General features: G+C 42.1%; 1 protein-coding gene across 1 annotated transcript; it reads right to left on the bottom strand.

Annotated features, from left to right (window-relative positions):
- Positions 1 to 1,899: 1,899 nt before the first annotated feature.
- Positions 1,900 to 12,638, bottom strand: LOC127005716 (uncharacterized). The gene is made up of 6 exons (XM_050874832.1): positions 12,496 to 12,638; positions 12,299 to 12,342; positions 12,021 to 12,138; positions 11,530 to 11,742; positions 11,094 to 11,185; positions 1,900 to 2,168 (listed from the first exon to the last, which is right to left on the bottom strand). Exons 1-6 carry the CDS (start codon positions 12,590 to 12,592, stop codon positions 2,007 to 2,009), a joined length of 726 nt encoding a protein of 241 aa, XP_050730789.1. The 5' UTR covers positions 12,593 to 12,638; the 3' UTR covers positions 1,900 to 2,006.
- Between the last annotated feature and the right edge of the window lie 11,161 nt (positions 12,639 to 23,799).

The raw sequence follows: 23,799 nt of genomic DNA on the forward strand, positions 1-23,799 counted from the left end.
CAACAACAACAACAACAACAACAGCAACAACAACAACAACAACAACAACAACAACAACAACGACAACGGCAATAACAACAACGACAAAATATAAATCTAACAAGAAGGGAACAACACGCACGGCCTTTAGAGGTACTCACAGCTATCTTGCTCTCCATGCCCCACCAGCACCCCGTCCCGTCCTCAGAACAGAAGGGCTGGTCTTCCAAGCTCCTCAGACGGTCTTTGCCTAAGTGGAGAAGTAAACGGAGAAGTAAACCTATTTATTTACAACCTACGCCTTATCACATTCTTCAGACCCTTGCTGCTCTTATGATTGTTTCTGACCTGATTTTTTTTTTTTTTTTTTTTACAGCAAGGGAGGCAGCTTATATGGGGCGAAAACAAAACAAAAAAACATTAACGAAAAAAGGCCACTACACTCTGCTCCGACAAAAGGTAAAAGAACGAATGGCTAAAAGAGGTAAAATTCGGGTGGAAGAGGTCAATTTCGGGTGGAAGAGGTCAGGTTCGGGTGGAAGAGGTCAATTTCGGGTGGAAGAGGTCAAATTCGGGTGGAAGAGGTCAATTTCGGGTGGAAGAGGTCAAATTCGGGTGGAAGAGGTCAATTTCGGGTGGAAGAGGTCAATTTCGGGTGGAAGAGGTCAAATTCGGGTGGAAGAGGTCAAATTCGGGTGGAAGAGGTCAATTTCGGGTGGAAGAGGTCAGGTTCGGGTGGAAGAGGTCAGGTTCGGGTGGAAGAGGTCAATTTCGGGTGGAAGAGGTCAGGTTCGGGTGGAAGAGGTCAATTTCGGGTGGAAGAGGTCAGGTTCGCGTGCAAGGGGTCAGTTTCGGGTGGAAGGGGTCAATTTAGGGTGGAAGAGGTCAATTTCGGGTGGAAGAGTCAATTTCGGGTGGAAGAGGTCAGTTTCGGGTGGAAGAGTCAATTTCGGGTGGAAGAGGTCAGTTTCGGGTGGAAGAGGTCAATTTCGGGTGGAAGAGGTTAATTTCGGGTGTCCTTATAAGTTCATGCGCTGTGAAGTAATAGCAGAAGAAAAACATTGTTAACAACACTCCACGCTCTATTTTGCTGTATTTATAACTTATGATGCTCTTTGTCTCGCTGTTCTTGTAATTGTTTCTTCTTTTAAATGCCTGTCCCCATAATTGTCTGCGTTGTGAAGTAATAACAGGAAAAAAAATATTTTCAACATTCCACAATTGGTCTTGCTGTTCGTATACTACTTGCTCTCCACACCTGTCCCTGGCCTCGTCTCACCTGTGTTGCCCCAGTAGGCGCCAAGTGTCTTCAAGTGTCCCTCGGGGTTGATGTACAGATCATCGTAGAACATGTATTCCTCCGGCGTGGCCTGACCCTGCCAATTTGTATGCACTCCAATTAGTACACATCAGGAAAGCTTAAGTATTCTGAGAAGATGGAAAAACAATATAGTATCAGAATAGTTACATATCCTGCCGATTTGTACGCACTCCAATTAGTACTCTAAGAAATGGGGCTGAGATGGAAAAACAATAGTGTTTGAACTTCTACATGTTAGTGATTTTTTTTTCCACTGTAATTTTTTACCCTAGCTACAGTCACCGTACTTTAAATCGACCCTGAATGCCCTCCCCCTCTTCTGTAGTTAACAGTACCGGCATCAGTATCATCTTTAATATACATATATATTATTCCTGAATAAGTGGACATTTTTATAGCTTTACTACCTCAAAAGACTCTCTTCTGTCAAACAAACAATCGTGCCGCCGCGAGATCAAGGCCAAGCGATAACACAGGCTAAGAGGAAGAGTTGGCAAGGCGGTTACATCTAGGTTCATACTTACACTACGCGTTAATGTGGCGTACAGTACGTGGTGTCTCTCTTTGTTGCCCCAAGAATAAGTGAAGAAGAGGGCGGTTAAGTTCTTCATTCCTGAAAGAGGGAAAGGATTTGGATTCATTCATCAATTCGCACGCTGGGAACGGGCAAACTGCAAAACACAGGGAACAATATTATTAATACGTCTTAAAAGGCACAGATGGAAGGTCGTTGCTTACCGATGAAGTACGAATTCGTAGTATAATCGCCCTGCGGGTATTGAGAATCCTGTTTGGAAAGTTTCAGGTCTCTCTTCATCTCTATGAGTTGGAGCACCAGTGTGTAGTCGAAGGCCGCATCGCAGTACACCTAGAAAGGGAGGAAACGGAGGCATGGTGGCTTGAATGATGTTTCCTTTTTTTTTCAGGAAGGGAGGCAACTCAAAGGCAAAAAACAAAAACAGCAACAAAAAAAACGCTTTACGCTGCTCCGACAAAAAAAAAAAAAAAGTCAGACGACACGTAAATTTCGGGTGGAGGTGTGCAATGACATTATTTGTATTCCAAAGAGTGGGATTCATTTAGTTTTGAAGCGTCTGGAATGCGTTGTTCTTGCATGCTGAATAGAATGTTTCGTTTTCTATTGCTAATATTCTCAGTCACATTTTGTTTGTTATTGCTTCACTTCTGTTAAAAAAAAAACACGGGTCGTTATTTATCCACTTTATTCGATCATTATTTCTGTAAGAAATTCGAGTGATTTCCACCCATTTTTCCCGTTAGTCGCCCTCGTTAGACTTACCCATAAATAGTGCATTCAAATTAACTTGGCCAATTTGCACCGATAAGCCCTTCCCCCATAGTGGCTTAACTCCGCCCCCTTTGCACTTGATTGGCTGTTCATGAAATCATGTATTGTATCAATGACACGTACCAAATATATATGATTGAGATAATCTAGCTAGTTTCATGATTAAAAAAAATATTCGTAATTTAATCTACTTTAACAATCAATGACATCACCTAAGAAACAAAGTACAATAATAACGCTGCCTGTTTTCGAGGGAGAACGGGCACTTCAAAACAAGCAATGTACAGCAGTAGCATTGAAGGCGATAGTACCCATAAAGCAGTGAACCCTTCACTATGGACCGGACACTTGACCCAGCCCTGTCATTAAGCCGCGAATTTTGGAAAATCAACCGCTTTGGTGCGAATCGCCATAACTCCCTTATTTATGGGGCTACAGAAATGTTTTTGGTATCAATCGATGGCAAAGTGAAAGGGCTATATATTTTAAGAAGCGACCGTGCAAAAAAAAACCCGACTCGAAAGGGTAAAAAAAAAAAGAATAAATTCGCATAAAAAAAACTGAAAAAAAACTATTTTTGAGATCCCTACCTTGAAACCACTCATTTTTTGGGAATTTCAAAAAACATATTTAAAAAATAATTTAGCCCTACCAATGTGCTTTCCAGTATGATGCATAACATTTCCCTACTCCCAGTAGTTTCGTCGCTAGAGCTAGAAACGTAAACCCTTTTGAGAGCGATTTTAACGAACTCCAGACACTAACGTTTTTCTCTAGTTTGACTATTGCCTCTAAAAGGCTGTAACTTTTTCATGTAGCCCTTCATCGCAATATAGTTTGACCAGCTCGAAGGATTTTTTGATAGCTCGATTCCACGTTTGTCACCAAGCCGTCACAAAATAGCTTGCTTTTCGGAGCTTTTGCCGCGATTTGGACACGTCCTAATTTTTTGCTTATTATTTTTATTTATTTATTTAGTGCTTTCCATTTTTTTTCTGATTATTAATCTGTTTTAATAGAGCTTTAATTTACCACCAAGCACGCCTTCCTAGCTTCAGTAGTTTTTGCTCGAGTTTGACCAGAATTCGCGTCGAAAATTCGCCGAATCTGACTCATTTCACGCGCTGCGACGAAAAACCTTCCTGACGCCACAAAAAATGATATATCTGCATAAGTATTCGTATATGAACACTTCAATACGTTGACTATCTTGTAGTGAATCATTTTAAGATATCTATATAAAACGTTACTGTTTTTATATATTCATTTCACTATATAAATCAACCTATATTAAGCGGCTATTTTTTTTTTATTTAGTATTCAACCCTATTTCTTCCCATTTATGAATAATACATTAATTTACTTTGATATATATATTTATATATATATATATATATATATATATATATATATATATATATATATATATATATATATATATATATATATATATATATATATATATATATATATATATATATATATATATATATATATATATATATATATATATATATATATATATATATATATATATATATATATAATATATATATATATAGGTTGATTTATATAGTGGAATGATTATATAAAAATAGTCACGTTTGATATAGATATCTTAAAATGTTTTTTTCGTCGCGGTGCCTGAAATGAGTCAGATTCGGCGAATGTTCGTCGCGACTTCTGGTCAAGCTCGAGCGGAAATTACTAAAGCTAGGAAGGCGTGCTTGGTGGCAAATGAAAGCTCTTTTAATACAGACTAATAGTCAGAAAAAAATGAAAATCAATAAATAAATACAAAAAGTTATCAGCAAAAAACTAGGTCGTGTCCAAATCGCGGCAAAAGGGCCGAAAAACAGGCTATTTCGTGACGAACCTGGAATCGAGCTATCAAACAATCCTTCGAGTTGGTCAAACTACATTGCCAGGAGGGGCTACATGCCAAATTACAGCCTTCTAGAGGCAATAGCAAGACCACACTAGACGAAAACGGCAAAGTGTCTCGAGTTCGTCAAAATCTCTCTCGACAGGGTTTACGTTTCGAGCTCTAGCGACGAAACTATTGGGATTAGGGAAATGTTATGCACCATATTGGAAAGCACACTGGCAGGGCTAAATCATTTGTTAAATAAGTGTTTTGAAATTCTCATAAAATGAGCGGGTTTCAAGGTTGCAAACTCAATAAAAATAATTCCTTGTCGTTTTTTGCTAATTCATTCCATTTTTTACACTTTCGAGTCGGTTTTCGAGCCCGGTCGTTATTTGAACAATATAGCCCTTTTATTTTGCCGTCGATTGATACCAAAAACATTTCTGTAGCCACATAAATAAAGGAGTTATGGCGATTCGCACCAAAGCGGTTGATTTTTCCAAAATTCGCGGCTTAATGACAAGGGCTCCACAAAATTAAAAGAGTAAGCAGTCCATTACTTGAGATGTCACTGCATAAAGTAATGCACACCTTCCGTCATTGCCGCGCTTTCCGTCACCCGCTGTTCCGCCGAGTGTACAATCGTGGGACACAAATGTTGACACACTGTTCACCGGCCCCGACTTTAAAATATATACACCGCATGGAAAAATGCTAATGTTCAGATAGGTCACTACATATACACTCTCCATAATTTATTATATATGAATTTGTCAGTTGTGCATACTGATAACAAGTTTTTAATTCGCGGACGAAAATGTCATTTTACATTTCGTTCAAATTCAGTCATTGACATCTAAAGTTGTTTACAACGCTATTATGCATTTGAATAAATGTTATATTCATTCCTGCAGCGTCCTCGCTCAGAAAATACGAAGAAAACATTGATAACGAGCACAAATATTCTGATATGGTCTAAAAATATATAATGATACCCTCATTTAACTCTCGCTTGACAATGCTATGCAATGACGTCATCGACCATGCCACCCGGCGCATTTAAGAAACTAGTAGGCTATTATGAATTGAATTGAATTATAAAGCTATTATTTTGCATTTAAGAATACTAAACGATTCGTTTGCATTTATGAAACAAAGCTATTACTTTGCATTTACGAATACTACTATAAGTTATTATTATGCATTTAAGAAAACTAGGCTATTATTTGCAGTAACTTTTTTTCTTAAGAGAAATTAATCTCTCTCTCTCTCTCTCTCTCTCTCTCTCTCTCTCTCTCTCTCTCTCTCTCTCTCTCTCTCTCTCTCTCTCTCTCCCTCCAGAATGCACACTGACGACCAAAACCAAGCAAGTATTTAGCTTATGGAATGCAAAAAATCTTATTACAGAGCGTGCACTAGTGGAAGCAAGAGCATTCATAACAGCTTTTTTTAAAGAAACATAATCGTCGTGCAGTTGATGCTCAGAGTTTCGCAAGAAAAATCCTTAAATAATATCTCTCTCACACCCACACACACTCTTCGATCCTTGCACACACCAACACCCACCCACACACACATACGTCACATATAACTCGAATGTAGCTCTGCTGGATAGTTGCCGTCTTTCGCTAGCGGCGTCCGAAACATTTTGGAAAGTCCCACGACTGTACATTACTTGTTTTGAAGGGTCTGTTCTCCCGTGAAAACTGGTATTATTATTATTGTACTTTGTTTCTTAGGTGATTTTTTTATATTTTACAACAGAGACAGCTCAAGGCCACAAAAAAAGGAAACAATAATAAAATAAAATAAAAAGCCCGCTACTCGCTGCTCCCAAAAATAATCCAAGGAGGTGGCCGAAAGAGGGGTCAATTTCGAGAGGAGAGGTGTCCTGATACCCTCCTCTTGAAATAGTTCAAGTCGTAGGCAGGAGGAAATACAGACGAAGGAAGATTGTTCCAGAGTTTACCAGCGTGAGGGATGAAAGAGTGAAGATACTGTTAACTCGTGCGTAAGGGATGATTTGGACAGAAAAGGGATGAGCATGAGAAGAAAGTCGTGTGCAGCGTGGTGCGGGAGGGGGGGAGGCATGCAGTTAGCAAGTTCAGAAGAGCAGTCAGTGTGAAAATAACGATAGAAGATAGAAAGAGAGGCAACATCGCTGCGGAATTTAAGAGGTAGAAGACTATCAGTAAGAGGAGGAGAGCAGATGAGACGAAGAGCCTTAGACTCAACTCTGTCCAATAGAGCTGTGTGAGTGGTGCCCCCCCCACACGTGACGTGAGATGCATACTCCATACGAGGGCGGACAAGGCCCCTATATAGGGATATCAACTGTTCGGGGGCGAAGAACTGGCGGAGACGATACAGAACACCCAACCTCGAGGAAACTAATTTAGTGAGAGAGGAGATGTGAAGTTTCCAATTAAGATTTTGAGTTAAGGATAGACCGAGTATGTTAAATATTGAAGATGGTGACAGCTGAGTGTTGTCGAACAATAGGGGATAGGTGTTTGGAAGATTGTGTCGAGATGATAGGTGAAGCAATTGGGTTTTTGAGGCATTGAAGGACACAATGTTCATTTTATCCCAATCGGAAATGATAATAAGGTCTGAGGTTAAGCGTTCTGCAGCCTCCAGCCTGGAGTCATGTAATTCCAATTGAGTGGGTCTTCTGTTGAAAGAAATTGAATAATGCAGAGTGGAGTCATCAGCGTATGAGTGGATAGGACAGTTTGTTATGGAAAGAAGATCATTGATGAATAATAGGAAGAGAGTGGGCAATAGAACAGAGCCCTGTGGTACACCACTGTTGATAGGTTTAGGGGAATAACAGTGACCGTCTACCACGGCAGAGATAGGAAACTGGAGATAAAGGAACAGAGAGAGGGATATAATCCGAAAGAGGGCAGTTTGGAAAGCAAAGACTTGTGCCCGACTCTATTGAAGTCTTTCGATATATCTAGTGGAACTGAGAAAGTTTCACCGAAACGCCTAAGAGAGGATGACCAAGAATCAGTTAAGAGAGCAAGAAGATCGCCAGTAGAACGCCCCTTTGCGGAACCCATACTGGCAATCAGATAGAAGGTTATAAGTGGAAAGGTGCTTTTGAATCTTCCTGTTAAGGATTGATTCAAAAGCTTTAGATATACATGCAGGAAAGGAAAGCTATACGACGGTAGTTTGAGGGATTGGAACGGTCACCCTTCTGAGGCACAGGCTGTACGAAAGATCGAAGGCGTACTTCCAGCAGGAAGAAAAGGTAGATGTTGATAGGCAGAGACGAAAGAGTTTGACCAGGCAGGGTGTCAGCACGGAAGCACAGTTTTTCAAGACAATAGGAGGCACTCCATCAGGTCCATAAGCCTTTTGAGAGTTGAGGCCAGAGAGGGCATAGAAAACATCATTCTTACCAATCTTAATAACAGGCATGAAGGAGTCAGAGGGGGGATGAGTAGGAGGAATATGCCCAGAATCGTCCAGAGTGGAGTTGTTACAGAAAGTTTGAGTGAAGAGTCCAGCCTTAGAGACAGATGAGACGGCAGCGCTGCCGTCAGGGTTAAGAAGAGGCGGAAAGAGGAAGATGTGAAATTGGAGGAGATATTTTTGGCTAAGTGCCAGAAGTCTCTGGAAGAATTAGAGAAAGCAAGGTGTTGACATTTGCTATGGATAAAGGAGTTTTTGGTAGGTCGAAGAATAGATTTGGCACGATTCCGGGCGGAAATGTAAAGATCATGGTTAGCGGGAGTTCGAAGGTTCTGGTACCTTTTGTGATCTGCCTTTCTATCTTTGACAGCACGAGAACAAGCGTGATTAAACCAAGGCTTTTTAGCATGGGGAGTAGAGAAAGTACGTAAAATGTATGCCTCCATTCTAGAGACAATCACCTCTGTGATGCGCTGGGCACACACAGAGGGGTCTCTCTCCTGGAAGCAGTAATCATTCCACGGGGAATCGGAAAAGTACATCCCCTGATCGTTCCACCGAGCTGAAGCAAAATGCCAGAGGCATCGCCTCTTCGGTGGGTCCAGAGGATGTACAGGAGCTATAAGACAAGATACAGAAATAAAGTTGTAATCGGAGGAGCCCAATGGAGAAAACAGTTTGACAGAGTAAGCAGAAGGGTTAGAGGTAAGGAAGAGGTCTAGTATGTTGGGCCTGTCTCCAATACGGTCGGGAATACGTGTAGGGTGCTGAACCAACTGCTCTAGATCGTTGAGGAAAGCAAAGTTGTAGGCTTGTTCACCAGGCTGGTCGGTGAAAGGGGATGAAAGCCAAAGCTGGTGGTGAACATTAAATTTTCCAAGGATGGAAATTTCAGCGAAGGGAGAGTGGGTCAAGATGTGCTCCACTTTTAGAGTTCAAATAGTAAAAAAAAGAATGACAATGACGTCTTAGCCAGATGATGGAAAATTCTGGAGTCAAGGTCGTGGGCACAAGTACAAGTGATGTCGTTGCGCACGTAGACGCAACATCCAGCTTTGAATTGAAATTTGGGATAGAGATAGTAGGAGGGAACAGAGTAGAGATTGCTGTCAGTAGCCTCACAAACCTATGTTTCGGTGAGGAAAAGAAGGTGAGGTTAGAGGTGGAGAGATGGTGTTCTATAGAATGAAGCTTAGAACGAGGACCGCAAATGTTATAGAAATTGGTAAGAAAGAGGTTCGAGAAGTTATCAAGACACCTTTCAAGTAGGCAGCCAGAAGGGGAGTCCTCCCTGGATGAATTTGTGGCCCCCCCTCCCCCCACTGGCGGGGACTCCGAGGCTCTGTTATGTTACGCCATTTTGAATTTAGAATTTTGGAAAAAGGTGTGTATGTTGTGTGAATGTATTGTGGTGTGGATAGAGAGAGGATCTGTCTTTAGAGAGCATGCTGAACTACTCTCTGGTGTTGATGAGACAATTGGGAAACGGTTAGTGAGGACATGGGAAGGGTCTTTGGAGGGCTTCAGCACCCTCCTCGCTTCCCATATATACCTCATCGGGAGTGGCTTGCGCCCGTTCGGTAGGTGTCTTCCTATCTACTCCAGCCAATTAATGTCATTGAGTGTTAGAGTGCCGCCATTCAATTAAATTACGATTATTTTTTAATCATGAAACTAGCTAGTTTATCTCAATCATATAGCCTATATTTGGTGTCATTGATACAATCAAGATGTCATGAACAGCCAATCAGGTGAAAGGGGGCGGAGCTTAGCCAGTATGGGGGAGGGGCTTCTCGGTGCAAATTGGCCAAGTTAATTTGAATACAGTATAGTATGTTTGCTATTGCTTTATTTTTATTTTTTTGTATTTATATAACATCGCGTCTAGTCAGAAAAAAAGAAAAGTGCATCCATATCTTTAATCTCCCCTTCTGTTATTATTCATGTTATGTTCTTACCGGAATGACTCTTTATCGCAAGTAATAATTGACTTGATACGCCTGACGATATTCAACGACATACTGATATTCATGAAAAATTAGCTTGTTTCATCGAAATATTGAGTCACATTGTGTTGGCGGGCTCAGCATTTTATTTACATATTTTATTTCCCTATTTCCCAAGACTCGTGGCAAGGCACATCTTTTTTTCCTTTTTTCTGGCGATAATTAATGGTGAGGATGAGTACACTATCATGCCGTCCAAATATTTAGCCAGCCCTAGACTGCTGTCGATAAGTCAAAATTCCCGTGCATGATATGTATTCATGTTACTTATTTCGTTCCCCAACGTGGCGTCCAAGCAACAAACCAAACAAAACATGAAGAAAAAGCAGCGGATATAAGCTGTAACTCGCACGCACGCTACTGTCCGTCTCACTGTGTGCTCCTTGTCTTGCGAAAGCCTTAATTAAAGTGCCGGGAACGCCGAGGGAGGATGTGCTATGTGCGTGCATGATTATTGATCTTGGCGTGACTGATGACTTTTGAGCTTGAAAAATAGTCTGTGTGTGTGTGGGGGTTTGTGTTTGTGTGTGTGTGTGGGGGGGGGGGGGGTTGTGTGTGGAGGGTTGGGGGTTCTGTCTTAGTGTTAATGTGTGTGTGTGTGTGTGTGTGTGTGTGTGTGTGTGTGTGTGTGTTGGTATTATGAGTTTAAAATTTTGGTACGCGCTTAGATTCTTGAATTATTGGCATAGACTGATGTGCATCTTGGGAAAGATAATGCGCTGGGATTAATCCGTGAGTGTGTGTGTGTGTGTGTGTGTGTGTGTGTGTGTGTGTGTGTATTCAAAAACGCAAAAAGAAATAATTATTGAGTTTAATATCAACGTCAATGGCACCTTATGATACCATGGTCATAGAAGGCGGCGGGGTACAAGGGGGTGCTTTGGTTAAGGAAACTAGAGCTCGGAACAGGACCGAATGGTGTGTTCTTTGTAGTTATAAACATTTTCCCTCTTACCCTCGCATTAATTCGTTTTGCATAGCCATATACTTTTTTTTTCCCTTTTACTACTTCCATCTCTCTCCCTAATCCCTTTAATATCACAGGAGTACAGACAACATTCTCTTTGATATCACTTACGAATACAAACAACAATCCTTCTATTTACAATTTGGAAAATCATTTGTCACTAGTCATTAGTGCAATCCATCATATATAACATTTTACCAGCATAATCGACTCACCTTGATTGGAAAAGCATATTCCTGTGTGCATATTTCGAAAGTATCGTCTTGATTGCTGTTTACCTCGGAGCAGTCTGTCGGTCTATCGCATTCTGGGGCGGAACAAAGGGTATTTTTAACCTTTCCCGTGTGAAACTGCTCATTATGTTGGATAAGAAACTATTGCATTGAGAAAGGCGGAGACAAAGGATATTTTTGAGATCTTTTCATGTCAAACTTTTCAGTATATTGGATAAGAAACTATTTTAGTGAGAGGGGCGGACACAAAGGGTATTTTTGATCTCTTTTTCATGTTAAGCTTTTCAATATTTGGGTAAGAAACTATTGGAATGAGATGGACAGAGACAAAGGGTATTTTTGAACCCTTTTTGTGTCATGCTTTTCATTATATAGCAGAAACAATTGATGAACCACTCATCGTCGCTGCAGGACTCACTCGGGTAACAGAGGTCGTCCATGGGTGTCCAATCTCTGTCAATGCAGTAAGTGAACTTGCCGCGCCGTTGTGACCAGATACGTGTGTCTCCATTGCAGTGACGGTAGAAGGCAACTTGGGTTGTCCCACTGTACAAAGGGTGTTCCCATGTTTTGTCGCTGTTCTCAAGGTCAGGAGGGCTAGTGTCGCATCCTCCGAAGTTTTGGTCCGTGTCTGAAAAGGAAGAAAGCAGACGTGTATGTCCTCAAATAAAGAAAACACAGTTGTCTCACGCACAGGATAAATGTCACACGATTCCTATTAACGATTCTATGTAGACCTCTACCTCTAGGCTCCAGGGTTTTCATAGAGAGAACTAAATCAGGATAACCCATATGTGACAAACAGAGCGAAAGTTGAAGGTCTCTCTCTCTCTCTCTCTCTCTCTCTCTCTCTCTCTCTCTCTCCACACACACACACACACACACACACACACACACACACACACACACCTTTCACTGCTTCACATGAGCCTGGGCTTTTAAACTCAGAGCCCAAACCCGCCGGTAAACGAGACGAGTCGAACACTTGATCTCTGTCGCACCACCAAACATACCAGTTATCTTTGATCTGAAATGTGAAGGGAAGCTGTGAGCTTTAGAAGTTTCAGAACTGTCAGTCCTTAATGCAAGAGATTGAAGGATGCACATTATAGTTACGACAGCAAGAAAGAAGCGTGCATGCGTGAGAGATTTTGGGAGAAAATGTCACACATAATATAATTTCTCACCTCTATCTTTTTAGGATAACTGTCTCCTGTATAAATCGCCGGCACTATACGAGGAAGATAATAGAAAATAAGAAAATATAAATACCTGTTTAGTTTTACATCACATAATATGCAGTAATGTAACAACAACATTAGCCATCAGTATAGCAGCAACAGTAAGGTCAGAATAAACAAATAAAAAAAAAGGTTAAACCCACCGGGAGTGAGGCACAGCAAGAACTCAGCGCAGAACAAAACTATCTTCGCCATGGACAAGAGTTTGGAGGACTTACGTAGTGTTGCTATGTGTCCCATGGGCGTCTAGACCATGGTGGACACTTGTTACAACACGTTCTGAACACGACGCTGAAAGTTAGGCCTTGGGCTTGGTAATGGATTGCACGGGTATAGGCGTTGATTACATGAAACAAATATTAATTGTTCTTTGGTGTTTAGCTTGTTCAGGTGTGTGTGTGTGTGTGTGTGTGTGTGTGTGTGTGTGTGTGTGTGTGTCCTTACCAGGCTGAGGAAAGGGAGAGATAAGAGAGCCTTGTCTACCTTCGTGCCTCCTTCAGAGCTGAATGAGGTTCTGCACCCTCACGCTAGCCAAAGATAACACACACACACACACACACACACACACACACACACACACACACACACACACACACACACACGGCCACCAATAGCAAACACGGATCAGTCAAGCAGCCAATCACTGAGGTCTTCACCGAGGAAGTCAGCCACTCACACAACGACACATAAATGTCCAGCCCTGCCAAGGGTAGTAGAACGTAAAGAATAAGGGCAGAATACATACGATTGACTTAATTATTAGGTTAATTCAAATCAATGCTGATTTTGATGGAAGAAGCTATACCACTGAGGGTGAGGAACATAATTATTTATACGCCGTTCTGTCAACTCGCCTTGTCCTCGGAACAAGTGTTTCTCCGCTCTGGTGATTGCAGGAGGTGCTGAGGGCCTGAAAAAGACTACACACACCCAACCTAACCCTTCTCCGGCTGGTGGTGAAGGGGTTACCGTGAGTTGTCGTGGACAGGCACTTGCTCAGTGACACATTTACACGTCGGGCTGATCAGGAGGCAGATTTCCCACTTCCTCAGCGTTTCCCTTGAACTCCACACACATACACACACATTATATCAGAATATAAAAAAATTTAGTAGTTATGGTGTTACTGAATACGAGAGAGAGAGAGAGAGAGAGAGAGAGAGAGAGAGAGAGAGAGAGAGAGAGAGAGAGAGAGAGAGAGAAACAAATGGACAGAAAGGCTGACAGACAGACAGACAATCAGCGGGGTAGGAGAGAGTAGACGTGAAAATTATTGCAGTGAAGAAGTATACGAGAAGGACAGGGACATAAAGGTAAACTGATGTTTATGTAAGTCTTGAAACAACAACGAAAGATGACTACAATGTCAGAAGAGGTGGGTAGAATTAGGTGGGTCAAGGGTGTGAATCAATCTGGATGTATTTATTATTTTTCTTTCTCCTTATTTTTATCTTCTTTGTTTAAAAAAAAAAAATTTTTCGTTACATATGTTACTTGTTTCCTTTTTTTTTTTCTATTGTATCGTCTATATATTTTCTTTTTTTATTTATTCTACCTTTTTATGTGTTTCGCATTTTTTACCATTCGCTAAATTTCTTTTATTATTTTTCATATTTTTAAGCTTTCTTTCCTTCTTTTCCTTTGTTTTATTCTTCTTTATTTCAATTCACTCGTTTTTTTCCTCTTCGTCCATTTACTATTTACTCTCTCTCTCTCTCTCTCTCTCTCTCTCTATATATATATATATATATATATATATATATAGAGAGAGAGAGAGAGAGAGAGAGAGAGAGAGAGAGAGAGAGAGAGAGAGAGAGAGAGAGAGAGAGAGAGAGAGAGAGAGAGAGAGAGAGAGAGAGCATAATTATAAAATTGTGTTACCTTGAAAGTTAATCATTAATTACTGTCTTTCAAGAGCTTTTGAATCAGTTGTTAATCGGAAAATTCTTAAGTATCTATCAACTTCCGAGTTTCTATTTTACCGTCAGTATGGGTTCCGCTTAACCTCAGATCTTGCTGTCCTTTCTGACTGGGGCATGAGGAAATTGACGTCCTTCTATGCCTCAAACACTCACTTTCTCCACCTATCAACTCGACACAATCTTACAAACGCTTAACCCTTATTCTTCGACAACAAACTACTGTCACCTTCTACAATAATCATTCTAGGTATATTCTAGGTCAACTCAAAATCTTAACTGGAAACGTTATATCTGCTCTCTCGCTAAATCAGCTTCCAGGTAGCTTCGAGGTTGGGCGTTCTGTATCGCCTCCGCCAGTTTTCTCCCTCACAGATGCTGTCCATATATGTCCGCCCTCGTTTGGATTATGCATCTCATGTGTGCGGGGCTCCATGCATAGCTCTCTAAGACAGATTGAAGTCAAAGGCTCTTCGTCTCAACAACCCACCCCTTATTACTGGCAATCTTTTACCTCTTAGATTTCGTCGCAGTGTTCAATCTCTTTCAATCTTCTATCGATACTTTCATGCTGACTGCTCTTCAGAACTTGTTAACTCCATGCCTCACCCCATCCCGCGGCCCCGCTGCACACGGCTTTCTACTCATGCTCATCTCTATTCATTCGAAATCTCTTATAGAAGAGTTAACCGTCATCTTCATTCATTTATCCCTTTCGCTGGTAAGCCTTCCTTCGCCTGTATTTCCTCCTGCTTCTTTCAAGAGGAGAGTACCAGGTCACCTCCCTACACGGAAATGTCTTTGCTTTTAGCTTTTCGTTCTTTTTATCTTTTCTTGGAGAATTTAGCGGGCTTTTTTTATGTTGACTGTATTTTTTTACCTTGACCTGCCGCCCTTGTAAGTTGACCGACAGTGCATAAAAGTTCTGCATCTCTAGCTCCTGTGTATTCAAAGCCAAAGCCAACAGACATGACGGAGAGAACACAATACGTAACTCGTCGTTGGCGCTAGCACCGCTGATACCTTATCGCGGGAAGCTAACGGGAGTGGCTCTCCAAAAATACAGCATGTAATAGTTTCAACTGGATAGTTGATGTTACTGCAGAGCAGTAATGCCAATGCATTTATATATATATATATATATATATATATATATATATATATATATATATATATATATATATATATATATATATATATATATAATGCAACATGGGAGTGAAAACTAACTTCAATTACAACTGGGGCTTGATTTCGGATCCTCTCACGCCACCAGCGACGAAAAAGCGCCAGAGGCAACTCAGTTTACCCAAAATATATATATATATATATATATATATATATATATATATATATATATAGATAGAGAGATAGATAGATAGATAGATAGAGAGATAGATAGATAGATAGATAGATATATATATATATATATATATATATATATATATGTATATATATATATATATATATATATATATATATATATATATATATACTTGGCCTCCTACACAGGCCATGGCGCATAAAGCCAGAGAGAGAGAGAGAGAGAGAGAGAGAGAGAGAGAGAGAGAGAGAGAGAGAGAGAGAGAGAGAGAGAGAGAGAGAGAGAGAGAGAGAGAGAGAGAGAGAGAGAGAGAGAGAGAGAGAGAGAGAGAGAGAGAGTTACATAGAAAATCAGACCACACAGACCTCATGGTCAAGACTAGGTGGTCTGTCCTTTAACCTAAGTGATTTTACATTAATCAGATGCCTCCAAAACGTTGCTTTTCTACTCTAGTCAATATTGAGTTCAAGGAATTGACGGTCGAGCTTGTTTTTAAAGGAATCAATCGTGTTACACTGGACCACTGATGGTGGCAGCTTATTCCATTCTCGCACTACAACGTAGGTGAAGAAAAATTTGGTGCAGTCTGAATTTACTTGTCTACATTTGAGTTTTATGCCATTGTTCCTCGTTCGCAAAGTGTCATCGATTGTAAACAATTTTGTTCTGTCTACATTCGTGAAACCATTAAGTATTTTAAAATATTCGATCAGTTTTCCTCGGAGGCGACGTTTCTCATGAGAGAACATGTTAAGGGTGGAAAGCCTTTCTTCGTAGGATTTGTTGCGCAAGGAAGGGATAATTTTTGTTGCTCGACGTTGAACACCTTCTATTTTAGCAATGTCCATTGCATGGTGGGGAGACCAAAACTGTACCGCATATTCCAAGTGGGGTCTGACTAAACTATTGTAGAGCGGAAGTATTATATCTTTATTCTTGAATAAAAAGTTTCTTCTAATGAAGCCCAACATTCTGTTCGCATTATTTGCTGCATCGATGCATTGATGTGAGAATTTGAGGTTTGACGCGATTTTGACCCCCAGGTCCTTAACGCATTGAACGCTTGTGAGTTTAACGCCGCGCATTTCGTAATCGAACTTCTTATTTTTGTTCCAACTTGAAGGATCTGGCACTTGTCTACGTTAAAGGGCATCTCCCATTTATCCGACCAAGCTGAAATTTTGTGCAAATCCTCTTGGAGGCTTTGCCCGTCTTCGTCAGTGAGAACCGAGTTACCAATCTTTGTGTCGTCTGCAAATTTACTAATGCGATTATCGAGTCCAACATCCACATCGTTGATGTAAATAATGAAGAGCACTGGGGCAAGAACCGAGCCCTGAGGGACGCCACTAGTGACCGGCGCCCACTCTGAGTTAAATCCGTCAATCACAACTCTTTGTTGTCTGTTGCTCAACCAATTCGCGATCCATTGGTTTACTTGACCGTCAATAACTATTTGCTTTAATTTATAAAGTAGTTTATGATGTGGGGCTTTATCAAACGCTTTCTGGAAATCAAGATAGACTACGTCCAATGATTTGGTTACGTCATAAACTGAGAGGAGATCGTTATAAAGGGTCAGTAGGTTTGACAGGCAGGATCTTTTGTTACGGAAGCCATGTTGTGAATCCCCAATTAATGAGTGGCTTTCGAGGTAACTCACAATTTTGTCTCTAATTATGCTCTCGAGTAGCTTACCTACAATTGAAGTTAGACTAATGGGTCGGTAGTTACCTGGTATTTTTTTGTCTCCTTTCTTAAAAATTGGTGTCACGTTAGCCTTTTTCCAATCCGAAGGGACGATGCCTTGTCGCAAGGACATATTGAATACGGTAGTGAGGGAGGAGAGTATTTCGCTTTTTGTTTCTTTAAGCAGTATAGGATATACTTTGTCGGTTCCGGGACTTTTATTTGTTTTAAGTGAATGGAGAGCTTTAAGGACTTCATCGGTTGTTATTTCAAAATTAGGCAATGCATGCTCGAGATTTACAATAGTACTGGTGTTGGTGGTAGTGGGAGGAAGACTGTTAGTATTAAAGACCGAAGAAAAATAATTGTTTAAGATGTTTGCAATGTGTTGGCTGTCAGTCACAAGTGCTCCGTCGCTGTTTGTTAAAGGTCCAATACCACTTTTGATAGCCTTTCTGTTGTTTATGTAATTGAAGAAAGATTTCGGATTATTTTTACAGTTGGCTGCAATATTTTCTTCATATCTACGCTTTGCCTGACATACTAGTCTTTTTACTCGTCGCCTGGCATCATTATAAAGTCTAATATTTTTGGGCGTGCTTTGTTCTTTCTTTAACCTGTAAAACAATTTTCTCTCATTGACTGATTGTTTAATTTCGCTATTAAACCACGGTGGGCTTTTATTAGTGTTAATTCGCTTCTCGCACAAGGGGACGAATGTATTCTGCGTGAGTGAGTAAGTAATTTTTAAAGCTTAGCCAGGCTTCCTCTACGTTGCCGTCATCTGATAGTTGTATTTCTGTTAGTTTTTGTCGGATTTCTACGAAGTTAGCTCTTTGGAAATTGGGCACCTTTACTTTATTTTCAGTCACTGATGATTGAGCTCTAATGTCGACGCGCACTAATTTATGATCGCAAGAACCGAGGTGTTCTCCTACTGTGACATTACTGACTAGGTTATCTTGGGTCGTTATAACAAGGTCGAGTATATTATTTTGTCGAGTTGGCTCAGAAACCATTTGGCTTAGATAATTTTCTTCTAGAAGTCCGATCATTCTATGTGACTCGCCTTCTGTACCTGACAGTGTCGCCCAGTCGATATGGGGGAGGTTAAAGTCTCCTAATATCAGTGAGTCGTTGTTATTAAGTGACTGCCTTAAGACGCTGTACATTTCAAGGTCGTCATCGAGTGATTGCCCGGGAGGTCTGTAGGTGACAGATATATTTAAAATGACTTTTGCAATGTTTACTCGCACGCACAAATGTTCAACGTTACTGTTTCTTGGTGTTTTGTCAGTGGGTTGCAAATAGCTTTTTACAAAAAGGGCGACGCCACCGCCTCTACGATTTACACGATCTTTGTTGAAGAGTCTGTAGCCATCGGAACTTAAATCAATGTTCTGGTGTCGATAAATGTTTCAGTTATAGCAATTATGTCAAAATTTTCTGTTAAAGCAAGATATCTCAGTTCATCAAATTTGTTTCTTAGGCTACGCGCATTGAAACTAAGGATTTTTAAGTTATCTAGAGGCTTGGTAATAGAGGTGGTGGTACTTGCGGGATCACGGTTACGGGTTTGTTGCGATGCACGGCGTCTATTTACACGGGCGGGTTGGAGGGACGTGGCTGAGACTCGTTTTTTGATCGGCTGTCACGTACTGCGTCATTGAGGAGCCTTCCGAATCTGGCTGCCCCGATGGGAGACAGGTGCAATCCGTCCCTGTGGAAGAGCTCACTTTGTCCATAGAAATTGTCCCATGCGTTGAAGAACTCCACGTCAAGCTCCCTACAAAGAGTCTGTAAGCGGTTGTTTAGGCTGAAGGCCTTACTGAAAAAGTCGCTCTCCGCCCAAGTCCGTGTTAGAACTCCTGAAATGAAAATGTTAGGGGATTTAGACTTATACTGCTGGATGAGCCTACGGTACTTGTCCAGGAGTTCCTCAGACCGGGTCGTGGTGACGTCGTTCGTACCTGTGTGAATAACAAACAGTGAATCATTAGTAGCCTGGGGGGAGATCTCTTCAAGAGTAGCAGTTATATCGTCGATCCCAGCACCAGGATAGCAATAGTTCCGTCTTCGACGAGGAACTCTGCCGCAAAACTCAACGACCTGCTGGCGAATCATGGAGTCACCCACCAGGAAGGTGCTCTCCTGCTCGTCCTCCTCCTCCAGAATGGCAAACCTGTTGAAACAATGAACAGGATAAATCGCTTGTCCGGCTGGTTTGGTTCCTCCATTCACGACGGTGAAGCCATCATGGGCGTTGCCACTAGCATCCTCCCGTTGCGTGGTGTTGTTCGCTGGTGTCGACGGTACCGTTGAGGGCAAGGGGGCGGTTGGAGAAGGGTTTGGCACCACAGCAACGTTAGCCTGGATGAATTCCTGCAAGGAGGCAACAGTGCGAGAAAGCTCTATTATTTTATTCTGACCTGCTTCCTTCTTCTCTTCTTGCTCCTGCAGTCTTGTCTCGAGATGCTGCCTGGTGAGAGAAAGCTCTATTATTTTATTCTGGTCTACATAGAATCGTTAATAGGAATCGTGTGACATTCATCCTGTGCGTGAGACAACTGTGTTTTCTTAATTTGAGGACATACACGTCTGCTTTCTTCCTTTCCAGACATGGACCAAAACTTCGGAGGATGCGACACTAGCCCTCCTGACCTTGAGAACAGCAACAGAACATGGGAACACCCTTTGTACAGTGGGACATCTAAAGTTACCTTCTACCGTCACTGCAATGGAGACACGTATCTGGTCACAACGGCGCGGCAAGTTCACTTACTGCTTAACGGAGATTGGACACCCATGGACGACCTCTGTTACCCGAGTGAGTCCTGCAGCGACGATGAGTGGTTCATCAATTGTTTCTGCTATATAATGAGAAGCATGATACAGTCGACAGACAGCAGAACGCCCTGTAAAAAAGTGAGCTGAGAAGCTACCGTTACAAGTACTGCACTTCTTAGGCGTCATCTTAGCTGAAATGAAAGAGATAAAAACACAGAGTGAAGGGGATTAGGAAAGGGGGTGAGGTGTGTGAGAGGTATTTTAGTAATGGAGGAAAAGTGAGAGAGAGGAGGAGTAGGAAGGGATGTGAGGTGAGTAAAGAGGGGGAAAGAGAGGCGGTGAGTGAGGTGTGTGAGATCAAGGAGGGTTAGGAAATAGGTGAGGTGAGTGAGAGGGGGTTTGGGAAAGGAGGTAAAGTGGGAGAGAGGTTGGTAGGAAGGGATGTGAGGTGAGTGAGGTGTGTGAGATCAAGGAGGGTTAGGAAAGAGGCGAGGTGAGGTGGGTGAAGGGATGGGTAAATAGGCTGTGAGGTAAGGTGAGTGAGGGGGGGGGAGGGCTTAGAAATATGTGGAGGTGAGGGAGGAGTAGGAAGGGCTAATCCTCTAGGGGATTTGTAGTGAGGAGGAGCAGAAGGGAGGTGAGGTGAGCGAGGGTCGGGGGGCTTAGGTGAGGTGAGGGAAAGGGGGTTAGGAAGAGGGGATTTAAAGAGGGTGTAGTGAGGAGTAGCAGATTGAATCCTCAGGGAATTCAAAGGGTGAGTTGTCGACACACCCAAATCACGCGTGAAAACACTCGGGAACACAACACACTCGAAACACACGAAACACTCAGGAACTCTAGCATAAGCACGATTAAACATCCTCAAGTCACTCGCAAAAACACCGGAAACACAACAGCACACTCAAAACACTCTGAAAGAGAGAGAGAGAGAGAGAGAGAGAGAGAGAGAGAGAGAGAGAGAGAGAGAGAGAGAGAGAGAGAGAGAGAGAGAGAGAGAGAGAGAGAGAAACATGGACTAGCAGGCAGCAGAAAGCCTGTTGGCTCATTACTAGGCTGCCTGCGTTCAGTGATTTAATCAATCCGTTTGCCACAGGAGTGGCTTGCAGGGAAGGATTAAAGCACTTGTGTACCTACTCTTGGGAACGTTCAGTTCACTCCTGTTGCAGCAAAGTGGCGATCAATGCGTTTCTTGAAGGAGTTGATGGTCTCTGCGCTAACCACTTCTGCAGGAAGGCTGTTCCAGTGGCGAACAACTCTATTCGAGAAATAACTCCTGCCGATGTCGGTATTGCATCGCTTTGCTTGAATTGTTTTTCCGTTGTTTCTTGTTCTCAGGTTAGTTTGCAGCGTGAAGAGTTTGGAGTGATCAACGTTGCTGAGCTTGTTCAGGTACTTAAAGACTTGTATCATGTCTCCCCGCAGTCGTCTCTTTTCCAACGTGAAGAGGTTGAGTCGCTCGAGTCGTTCTTCATAGGGTTTCGTCCTCAGTGATGGTATCATCTTCGTGGCGCGGCGCTGTACTCTCTCAAGTAATTCAATGTCTTTTCTGTAATTAGGAGACCAGAATTGCACGGCGTATTCCAGGTGGGGCCTTACCAGCGAATTATACAAGGATAACATAACTCCCGGCGTCTTGTATTCGAAGTTCCTCGATATGAACCCAAGCATTGTATTGGCTTTCTTACAGGCGGACTTGCAGTGTTTTGTTTGTTTCAAGTCACTGCTGATGGTGACCCCGAGGTCTCTTTCCTCTTGCACAACATGTAGTGGTTCGCCACCCATGTGGTATATGTGGTTGCTGTTTCTGGATCCGATATGCATTACTTTACATTTGGTAGTGTTGAAGGACATCTGCCATTTTTCTGACCACCGAGTGATCTGGTCCAGGTCTCTCTGGATAATTTCGCAGTCTGCCGTCGTGAGGGCCTTCCCACCCACCTTTGTGTCGTCGGCAAATTTTGAAAGATTGGATTTTAATCCTAGTTCTAGGTCGTTGATATATATGATGAAAAGTATGGGTCCCAGCACTGACCCCTGTGGCACTCCACTTGAGACCGGGAGCCACTCGGAGGCCTGTCCGTTGAGTACAACTCGTTGTTTTCTTTCAGTGAGCCAGTCTTTGATCCACGCTGTCAGATCGTCGCCTAATCCCGCCGACTTAAGTTTCTTGAGGAGTCTTTCATGTGGCACTTTGTCAAAGGCTTTCTGAAAGTCTAGATATATAACATCACTGGGGATATGATTATCCCAGTTTTCATAGATACCTTGGAAGAAGTCCAATAAATTGGTTAAGCATGAGCGCTTGTTCCTGAAACCGTGCTGAGCATCGGAAATGATGTTGTTGTCTTCAAGGAACCTAACGAGTTTGTCTCTGATGATCTTCTCGAGGATTTTTCCCGCCACTGAGGTCAAGCTGATTGGTCTGTAGTTTAGGGCCACACTTAATTCAACCTTATTGTAGATCGGTGTTACGTTCGCTTGTTTCCAGTCTTTCGGGACATTGTTTTGTTGTAGTGACAGATTGTAGATGGCGGTGAGTGGCTTGAGGATTTGCTGCTTGAGTTCCTTGAGCAGCCTGGGTGACAAGTCGTCGGGTCCGGTAGACTTGTTTGTCTCGAGTTTGTCTAGGTACTTTTCACATCCGTTCGTCGATTGTACCAATTTCTAGGGAGTGATTCCCATCGGTGGGGAAGGGCTCTCGGTACGGACTGGGTATTCTCGACCGTGAACACAGACGCGAAGTTCCTGTTTAGGATTTCGACCATTTGTCTACTGTCCTGTGTTAATACGTCACTTTCATCTTTTAGGGACCGATATTGCTTTTGTCTTCTTTTGGTTCTTATATACGTGAAGAACTTTTTCGGGTTGGACTTGGCTTCGCGTGCAATTTGCTTTTCATAGTCACGTTTACTCTGGCGAATGAGTGTTCTGCAAGCTCTGAGGCTTTGATGGTACTGTTCGCGTGCCTCGTCAGTGCTGTTTTCCTTTAGCAAGTTGTATTTTCTCTTCTTCAAATTAATCGCCCGTCGAACTTGGGTAGTCATCCATGGTGTGCTTGTGGCATTATTTGTTCTCCTTGTCTTCATGGGAACAGTCGTTCTCTACCTCCAGGAGTTTGTTCTTAAAGCCGTTCCACGTGCCGTCCACCGGAGTGAGGTTCATGGGTTCCCAAGTTGTCTGGGTTAGCAGCTCACGAGCGAAGTTAAAATTGGCTTTTGTGTAGTCTGGAATCTTGGACATGTTTTCGGTGAGTTCATGGTCTGTTCTGATTTTTAGGCGAATTAGGTGATGGTCGCAACCATCCAGTTTTTCGCCGACTTGACATTCACGTGTGAGATCTGAATCACTCACGAGTACTAGGTCTAATAAGTTATTTTCCTCGTCGGTTGGGTAACAATCTGAGTAAGAAAATTGTCCTCTAACATTTCGAGCAATCTGTTACCCTCCCGATCTCCAATCATCGTGGTCCAGTCAATGTTGGAACAGTTAAAGTCCCCGATAATGACTGACTGTTTGTTTTGTGTTATGGTGTGAATTTCCTCGTACAGCGCTTCGTCGTCCGCTGCTTGTTGCTTTGGAGGTCTGTAAACGGTTCCAATCGTTATTTTGTTGTGCTTGCTAGTCTCCAGTTCAACATATACAGTGTCATATTTCTCTGAGTCTTCTTTGGTTATTTCCACGGCAGGGTATTTGTTCTTGACGTAACAGATGACACCTCCTCCTTTCTT

The sequence above is a fragment of the Eriocheir sinensis genome, chromosome 30, assembly GCF_024679095.1.
Source record: "Eriocheir sinensis breed Jianghai 21 chromosome 30, ASM2467909v1, whole genome shotgun sequence".
Taxonomy (NCBI): Eukaryota; Metazoa; Arthropoda; class Malacostraca; order Decapoda; family Varunidae; genus Eriocheir; species Eriocheir sinensis.